This window comes from Eriocheir sinensis, unplaced genomic scaffold (assembly GCF_024679095.1).
Source record: "Eriocheir sinensis breed Jianghai 21 unplaced genomic scaffold, ASM2467909v1 Scaffold734, whole genome shotgun sequence".
NCBI classification, from domain to species: Eukaryota; Metazoa; Arthropoda; class Malacostraca; order Decapoda; family Varunidae; genus Eriocheir; species Eriocheir sinensis.
In genome coordinates, this window is record NW_026112092.1 from 164884 (window position 1) to 174393 (window position 9510).

The 9510-nt window shown below is 41.3% G+C and overlaps 1 protein-coding gene across 1 annotated transcript; it reads right to left on the reverse strand.

The window, feature by feature from the left end:
- Positions 1–1946: 1946 nt before the first annotated feature.
- On the reverse strand, positions 1947–6029 carry LOC126994165 (cancer-related nucleoside-triphosphatase homolog). The gene is made up of 3 exons (XM_050853414.1): positions 5816–6029; positions 4830–4992; positions 1947–2298 (listed from the first exon to the last, which is right to left on the reverse strand). Exons 1-3 carry the CDS (start codon positions 5856–5858, stop codon positions 2106–2108), a joined length of 399 nt encoding a protein of 132 aa, XP_050709371.1. The 5' UTR covers positions 5859–6029; the 3' UTR covers positions 1947–2105.
- Positions 6030–9510: the final 3481 nt, after the last annotated feature.

The following is a 9510-nucleotide window of genomic DNA, read 5'->3' on the forward strand; positions in this document are numbered from 1 at the left end:
TTTTAATATCAAAGGAAGCTCAAGGGTGAAACGAAAAAAAAAGTGAGAGAGAGAGAGAGAGAGAGAGAGAGAGAGAGAGAGAGAGAGAGAGAGAGAGAGAGAGAGAGAGAGAGAGAGAGAGAGAGAGAGAGAGAGAGAGAGAGAGAGAGAGAGAGAGAGAGTATACTTGGAAACTACCCTTAAGAGCGCCTCAACTAACTTTACAGCTCAAGAACACACACACACACACACACACACACACACACACACACACACACACACACACACACACACACACACACACACCCACACACACACATTCTCTCTCTCTCTCTCTCTGTATTTGCATTTGACGTCTGATTATTTTTAGTTTTTTTTCCTTTTTCCTTTTTTTTGGTGCAGTGTTACCAGACCCGCTCAGGAGTGTTTGCTTTCCCTTATTAAAATTTTCCTTTCCGTCGCTTGTCAGTTTGCGTAATCTCGCCTCTTTGTGTGTGCTCTGATACTCGCGCTACCCGGAATTCCTTATGTGTTTTTTTTTATCACCTCAAGCAAGAAGGCATAGTTAGGTTCTTCTTTCTTTTTTTTTCTTTCTTTTTTCTTCTTCTTCTTCTTCTTCTTTTCCTTTTCCTTTTTTTTCTTTTTTTCTTTTTCTTCTTCTTCTTCTTCTTCTCTTGTTCTTGTTCTTGTTGTTTTTCTTCTACTTCTTCTTCTTCTTCTTCTTCTTCTTTTTCCTCTTCTCCTTCTTCTTCTTATTATTATTATTATTATTATTATTATTATTATTATTATTATTATTATTATTATTATTATTATTATTATTATTATTATTATTATTATTATTATTATTATTATTATTATTATTATTATTATTATTATTATTATTATTATTATTATTATTTTTCTTTTTCGTGTATATATATTTTTTCTTTCTAACACGTATCTCCATTTTTCTTTTCTTTTTCTTTTGCATCTAAATTGTGTACATCTTTTTGCATTTTTTTTTTTTTTATCTGAAGCAAGAAGGCAAAGTTAGGTTTTGTTATTTACTTTTTCCTTTTCTTCTTTTCTTTCTTATTTTTCTTCTCACGTGTCTTCATTTTTCGTTTCTTTCTTTTGCCTCTAAATTGTGTAAATAGGCTACATCTTTTTGCACTGTTGTTGTTTCTCTGTTTAGGAATTGCTTCACGTCTTTCTTTTCTATTTCGTGTTATTTTTGTTTATTTATTTTCATTTGATTTCATTTGATTTCATTTTTTCATTTTATCCAATCATTATTTTTTATACACCAACTTTTTTTTTCAACGGCCAACGCAGCAGGAGTAGATAATTAAAAATATATTCATTTATTATATTCATACATCAACTAAGGTAATTCATTCGTTGTCACTTCATTCACTCATTCTTTTCTTCCCTCCTTTTTCCTGTCGCTCATTCATTAAACAAATCATTCCATCAGAACACCTATACTCAGCCTCTCCTTGTAGGACAAAAATAACCAGGGAAGAGCATTATCTGATGTAACAAGGTATCTACACCATGACAGCCTGAGATACTTATTTCCTGCAGTCCTGAAATTAATAGCAGTGACCCAGTTAACGCCTTGGATGTGGATTTCCTACAAGAAGACCTCACCAAGCTAAAGGAGTGGAGCAAGAAGTTGCTGCTACAATTCAATGAATTACAATGGATGGGATGGGAAGGGTTGGGATGAGAAAGGATGGGAAGGAAAGGGAAGGGAAGGAAAGGGATGAGATGAAAAGGGAAGGGGAGGGATGAGAAAGGATGGGAAGGAAAGGGAAGGGATCAGAAAGGATGGGAAGAAAAGGGAAGGGGATGGGATGAGAAAGGATGGAAAGGGAAGGGAAGGGATGAAAAAGGAAGAAGGAGCACGGAAGGGCATGAAAAGGGAAGGGAAGGGAAGGGAAGGGATGGAATGGGATGGGAAGGGATGGGATGGGAAGGAAAGATAAGGGATCAAAAGGGAAGGGAACGGAAGGGATGAAAAAGGAAGGGAAGGGATGGAAAAGGAAGGGAAAGGAAGGGATATCCAGCATACCAATAACACATGGGAAACACTCCACTATCCACCACAGAGGCAGAGAAAGACCTGGGCCTATACTATGTTACCAGGCTACCAGTGAAAGCCAAATCCGTGCCAATCGCAGCGGACGGGTTATGCTATGTTGAGGTGGAGCACGGTGCTGTTGAAGGGAGCGTACCTGAGTCTGCAGGAGAGGCAGGGCCAGGGACTCGAAGGACGCCACATCAACAGCATAGTTACCAACCCGAGGCTCTCGCCCTCCACTGCCCTCAGCCCTGTCAGAAGTATTGATTTTATTAGGACGTGTTCACCAGTCTGTCTGCTTCATCCCAACCAGTATTCATATAAGGATAAAAACTAAAAATGAGTGTAAGTCAAGATCAGCAAACTTTTTTTCTTGATCTTTGGAAGTGTTCATCTTATTCTTGGGTCAGTATTCAAATAAAAAAAAAAGAGGTGAAAGAATGTAAATGCCACCAAACTCTTGCATGACAAACCAGGACATACTCACAATCCCTCACATCTACCCCTTTTCTGAGCCCCCAGAGGCCAGCATGAACAGCGCCCCAGGTCTGAGCAGTTTTCTTTTCCAGATGACTATGTTCAAATGTGAGGAATGCAAACCAATGAACAAACACACTATGAGGTAGAAGATAAGGTGACGTAGCAACTGTAATACAAAGGGATAACACTGTCCAAGCAGAGAGGAATGCAAGGGAAAGTAATGCTCTGTCAGTAGAAAATAGCCTCTTAACTGCAGACCCCCTACCAGAAGACATCACCAAAGCTACAGAAATGGAACAAAAAGTGGCTGCTACAATTCAATGAAGAAAAAGGTAAAGTCCTGCACCTTGGGAGGGGATATCCAACATAGCCTGGGATTATGTTACCAGGCTACCAGTGAAGGCCAAATCCGTGCAAATTGCAGTGAACGGGTTAAATGACTTTAAAATTGGAAGAATCAGCAGAACAATGGAGTTTTTCATGTTAAGCTTCATTGGGTATGTACAGATTTAGGTCCTTTACTGAAGTAGATAACAGTAATCAAGATAAAATAGTCCTGGCGGGATATGCAAGCAATAAGCAGTGCTAGTCTAGACACGGACGCCCTGAGGTGTGTCTGTGGAGGAGCTGAAACATGTTGCAGTAATACCATGGTTTATGAGTGCCTTACTTTACGAGTGTTTTCATTTATCAGCACAAAATATTCACTAGAAATTAAGGATGTACCAATACCGAAATTTTGACCGATACCGATCCCGAGACCCCAATATTTGACCGATACCGATACTGATACCGATACTTGTGCACTGATTTTTTTATATACAACAACTCCAGCAGCTAAATGGCAATATCAAATGTTAAGAAGAAAAAGACCCACTACTCGTTGTTCCACCATATAAGGAAGTGTTAACACCCACCCCATGAGTTTCGACAAGGGGCGAGGAGGAGGCGCCTCGTGAGGTCTAGTTGACTCAGCTAGGCTAGCTTTATCTTAATTGACATACATTTAGGCAGAAGACTGTGAAGAAATCCCCAGACCCTGGCAGTGTGCCCTGAAGCAGGGCAACTGTCTGACTGACAGGCAGGCAAATGAGGCGAGTGGAGGGGCTCCGCCAATTCCGCGCCGACGCTAAAATTACTAAACCTGTATTGTACGCGTCCGCGTTACCAAACGCTATACTGTATACTAAGTATTATATATATTTGTATTCAAAGTAATATGAATCTTATCGTTTAAAGTGATGAAAATTAAATCGTGGAAAATTCCAAACTATGAAGTATCATGTTACTAGATAATTACACTTTTCTAATACTTTTCAACAATTTACAAAATCAATTTCTGTTGAACAAAATTATGTGTAACAAGTGACAACCGATGTACAAAACTCCTTCAAGTATCGGTAGTATCGGCAGAAAATCAGCCAATACCGATACTCTTAAAATGTGCCGATACCACTGATACTGATACATCGGTACATCCCTACTAAAATGCCTTGGTTGAAGAGCGATTGCTTGGTGTACGAGCATCCTGTTTGTACAAGTCGAAGGCGTGAGCGATGGTTCCTTTGTTCACCACAAGCCAAGAGTGCTCAGAGTGGAAAACAGTGCGAATGGGGTCTCAGTCCGCTGTGCTCCCACAGAGGTAGAACCCACGCGTTTGTGAACACTACGTTTATGGTCTAGTGTGCGATCTTTGTGTTTTCAGCATGACAGTGTGCGTTCATTTCGTTTGCGAGCAAAATTCCGGAACGAATTAAGCTCATAAACCAAGGTATGACTGTATCTTGGAAGGACAAAACTTCTGCAGCATAAACAGAAATGACCTGAGGCCGTATTCTTAAATCCATCAACTCCTCAGTTCACCTGATTGAAAAGCCTCTCGTAGAAGTTGCTGGAGTTTTCGTGGACCGTTTTGTGGTCCCAGTTATAGTTTTACATGACCTCTGCACCATGTACAGGAAAAACACCACCCACGAAACCCGGTTAATATTCTCTGTGGCCTTGGGAAATGGTCGCAATGGGAACCCGATACAATTAACCCCTTGATTGCGGATTTCCTACAAGAAGACATCACTAAGCTACAGGAACGGAACAAAAAGTGGCTGCTACAATTCAATGAAGAGAAATGTAAAGTTATGCACTTTTGGAGGGGAAATCCAGCATACCAATACCACATGAAACACTCCACTATCCACACAGAGGCAGAGAAAGACCTGGGACAATATGTTACCAGGCAACCATGGAAGGAGAAATTCGTGCCAATCGCAGCGGACGGGTTAAGAATATGGACCCTGCATCTCACCTCTGCCTGGAGAGAACACCGGTGCGGCCACTCAAGGTGACCACATCAAAGCCAACCCTCTTGCCCCCCTGCCGCACCTCCTTGGTATAGAACCCGCTACACGCCACCTCAGCCTCCTGCAGTTGACCCACGACCTTCTGGACCAGCGTTGTCTTGCCCACGCCTGCACAATAGGAGAAACATTGCAAGGAAAAGAGGAACCAGGGAGGGGAAATACAGGAACTAAGGAGACAATAAAATAACACTAACAATAACATTAATAGAGGCCATACAAAACAAAGCTGCAGGATGGGCCAGACGTGTTTACAGACACACCACATCAGTCACTTTGCTTAAACAAGACATACAACTAGACCCATCAGCAACACGAAGACAAATACACAGACAACAAACGGTATATAAAATCACAAACAATTTAGTAGACATAAACAAAGACACTTATTCACACCCGACAACTACACGATCCACTAAAGGCAGCCACAACCTTAAATACCACACTTGCCAGACTAACACAAGTATATTCAAATATTCATTCTTTCCCCGCAGCATCCAAGAGTGGAATTATCTCCCATCTCATGTTGTTAATAGTCCCACTCTTGACACATTTAGGAATAGGACCATCAATCATTATCTCCCTAATCCTGGCCCTTCACCATGTCCCAATACCTTTCCTCATCCTAACCCTTATCCTAATCCTGTCCAGGACCCTTGAATCCCCTGCACAACCCCCGCATATCATGCCACCCGAGAGTGGCCCTCTGCAGGCCCTAGAAATTAAATGAAATGAATGACAATGTGACACTCTGGGAAAGTGTCAGGCAGCTTTGAGAGAGAGACCCATAAAACACTGAAAAACGAAGAGAGAGAGAGAGAGAGAGAGAGAGAGAGAGAGAGAGAGAGAGAGACTACCTGACCCCATAATATTGCAGAGAGAGAGAGAGAGAGGTATCAATAAACGCGACAGTCGCCTTAACTCCTGCCCTCACCTGGCGGCCCAGTCACTGCCACGTGTCTGCAGGCGGAGGCCATGGCAAGACACTCGAGGTCAGTGTGTGGAGCAGCGGGAAGGTGTGCAGGGCCCCGTTGGTTTGCTATCAAAGTCTTGGTCCTGGACCTGGCCGGTGTTTACATTCTGTCTTGGTCCTGTTCTTGGTTTGCGGCTCTCTCTCTCTCTCTCTCTCTCTCTCTCTCTCTCTCTCTCTCTCTCTCTCTCTCTCTCTCTCTCTCTCTCTCTCTCTCTCTCTCTCTCTCTCTCAGCCACAGGCCCGGGCGTATCTCAAAATGTAAGTTATTCTGGATGTGATATATGGTGCGCAGGGCAGCCGTACAGGTGCATAAGACGCATATTTGTTGGCTGTTGGGGGGACGGGGGAGCCGGGTGTGCAGGGGAGGGAAGCGAATCACGTGTAATTGTTAAGTGTTGGTGTGTTAATTGTGGTGACAAGTGATTGTGTATTTGTTTTCTGAATGAGTCTATTGTATTGCAGTCTAAAAAGTTAGTCCCTTTCTAAAATCTATTTTGAAGACAGTTTTAGCTTGATTTCAATGAAACAAAAACTAAAAGCCAGATGAATGTTTCTTCATCCGATGTCCGTCGCTGTTATATTTATATGTATATATATATATATATATATATATATATATATATATATATATATATATATATATATATATATATATATATATATATATATATATATATATATATATATATATATATATATATATATATATATATATATATATATATATATATATATATATATATATATATATTATATATATATATATATATATATATATATATATATATATATATATATATATATATATATATATATATATATATATATCTTGGTGTGTGTGTGTGTGTGTGTGTGTGTGTGTGTGTGTGTGTGTGTGTGTGTGTGAGCTGTCATTTTGTATTAATATTTTCTTGGTCCAAAAAAGCGAAAAAAAAGTAAAAAAGCTAAAATAGAAAAATCTAACGACGGAGAAACACTGCACATCATAACGTGTCTTAGCCATACAACAAGAGAGTTGTGGGGCCAATAATACCGCCATAATAACACTCGTAAGTTTTGGAAGGGGCTGTTTGGGGCTGGCGGGGTTGGGGGCTACAATGGGGCTGAATGTCTGAAATTGATCTACATGTTGACAATACTTTATAACATAAAAATCAGAGTGATTCATGCATATCTACTAGAGATATGGCAACACCTACGTTCCTACCAGCACTCTCGCCTTAAGCACATCAAAAACCTGAAAGGGAAACTAAGTATAATATGTGCAATTTGAGACACTTGAAAATTCCAGAATTCCCGGGATCCGGGATTAGGGCACACCTGTCAAGTCTTACGTTTTTTACGTAAGTCTTACGTAATTTAGGTGATTTTCAAGTCGTACGGCGTAAGTTGAAAATCTTACGTTTTTTTCTCCGCTTGCGATATGTTTTTTTTTTTATTTATTTATTTATTTATTTTTTAACAGAGAGCATTAGTGAGCTTCAGTAGGTTCACTGCAGCTCACTGATGCTCTTTAAACAGTGGTGTTCATACTGTGTCATGTGTTTACATTGTGTTTTCATTCTGCATTTGTTTTGAAACAAATAAATATTGAATGACAAAAAAAATGGTTTTCTTATGGTTTAATTACCGTTTTATACACAAACTTATGGTCTCTAACGCAAAATCTTATGGCAAGACACCACAGTAGCTTGACAGGTATGTTAGGACTAATTTTATCCCAGAATCCCGGGACAAAGAAAAAGGTCCAAAACGACAATCCCCTCGGCCCCACAGTTCACACGTTTGAATAGTCTCGTAGACGTCCCTGGGATATTCATGGACTATTTTGTGATCCGAGTGATAGTTTTACCCGACTTCTGCACCATGAACGGGAAAAATCACCCCAGAAAACCCGGTTAATCTTCTCCGTGGCCTTGGGAATGGTCGTAACGGGAGCCCGATACGTTTAATAATATGGACTTCAGTGACGAGGTGATGGTGGATGGCTGTTGGGTGTGCTGTGTTATGCCGGCAAATTGATGCTTCGGACATTGATTACATTGATTGAATGTGATTATTATTGATTTATTTGTTTTGTTTTCGATATTTCTTACCTCTGTTGCCGTTGTCTATTTTCGGTGTGCTTGTTTTCATTTGACACGGCAATGAAAGGAAAGATTAAGGAAATAAGTAGAATGGAAAAGGGAAGTAGATAAAGAAAAAAGAAAAAAAAGACTACCTGATTCTAACGTCAAATTGTTTTTTTTCTGATCTCTCTCTCTCTCTCTCTCTCTCTCTCTCTCTCTCTCTCTCTCTCTCTCTCTCTCTCTCTCTCTCTCTCTCTCTCTCTCTCTCTCTCTCTCTCTCTCTCTCTCTCTCTCTCTCTATTTCATCTTTATTTTTTTCGTACATATTCCTCTAATCCTCCTCTTCCTCTCTCTTAAACATCCTCCTCATTCACCTCCTCCTCGCCTTCTCACGATTTTTTTTTACCCACAAAGTATCGCATCGCAGTCTCTCATATAAGACCGCATTCACAGTGTGCCGACTCTGGGCCACGACAACCCAGCGACTTCTATGCCTCCTTCACACTGTGCCGACTCTGCATCCGGCGATCGTTTCTAGACCTCTTTCCGACCATGTGCGACCCTTTCACATCCTAAGTCTATATATACCAAGTCAAGTCACTCTGCTTCAAAACTGCGACCGGTACGTGCAGGAGGCGGTTTTGGGACGGAGCAGCGGGATGACGTCACTTGAAGCCAAAAAAAAAAAATACCCGCCAGTTCAGGGGTGACTAAAGTTGGGGCCGTATGTTCCCTCTGTGCATTCTCGCCTCCTTTCACCGCGCGTTCGGGCAAGCCACTGACGAAAAAATGTCTTTTTATTGTGCTATTGCGTGACTGTAATTCCATTGCTTATATATACAAACGGCGGTGTGGGGTGTGAGGGAGGGTATGTTGAAGTGATTGATTTAAATTAGTCCGCCTTTCTTTGTTTTCTCTAAATCTCTGTTTTTACATTCTCTAGTTTGGCTCCAAGCAGTGTCACTCATAAACCACGCCTCGGCCGTGTCTCCTCCCACAAACCTGCGTATGACTTGACTTTGCGCATATAGACTTAGTTCACATCAACATTATTTTCACACCCAAGACCTCGTGTACCCTGGGTCGCCGAGTTGTCGTGTCCCAGAGTCGGCACAGTGTCCTCCTCGATCCTCCCTCCCACTCAGGACGATAATCACACTTGCTGCCGTCGGGGATAATAACACTTGAGTAATTTGCTTGTTTCGGAAGTAAAAGTGAGTAGGCGTGGAGATACTTGTTATCGTGGTTGAGTTAATGAGTGAGTGAGTGAATGCGTCAATGAGTATACTGTTGTGCTGGAAGCTTCCCCCGGCGTCCATGGGGCTCTAGAAGGCTCCGGGAAGAGCGAGCAAGGGGGCGGGGAACAAAGCCTCGTCCGCGCCCAGCAGGCAGACCAGGCGCCTGGCGGGAAGTGTTGCCGACTCGCACATACTTTTGCTACATGTTCTTGTATGATCTAAAATATACTGTAACATTCTAGACTGTACTGTTCTCAAAATAACAGGTCAAAATGAAAATTATAAAAAGAAAAAGACTGTCGTACTGAAAACCTCGATCAATCGTAGCTGTTTCTGGCCCTAATATAAG

What these genes read in the sequence shown, in the direction of transcription:
- LOC126994165 (XM_050853414.1), bottom strand. Translation starts at nt 5,858, where the DNA reads ATGGCCTCCGCCTGCAGACACGTGGCAGTGACTGGGCCGCCAG. An exon ending in GGCAGTGACTGGGCCGCCAG is followed by an intron (nt 4,993 to 5,815) that starts GTGAGGGCAGGA and finishes CCTATTGTGCAG; the next exon opens with GCGTGGGCAAGACAACGCTG. An exon ending in GGTGTTCTCTCCAGGCAGAG is followed by an intron (nt 2,299 to 4,829) that starts GTGAGATGCAGG and finishes TACTTCTGACAG; the next exon opens with GGCTGAGGGCAGTGGAGGGC.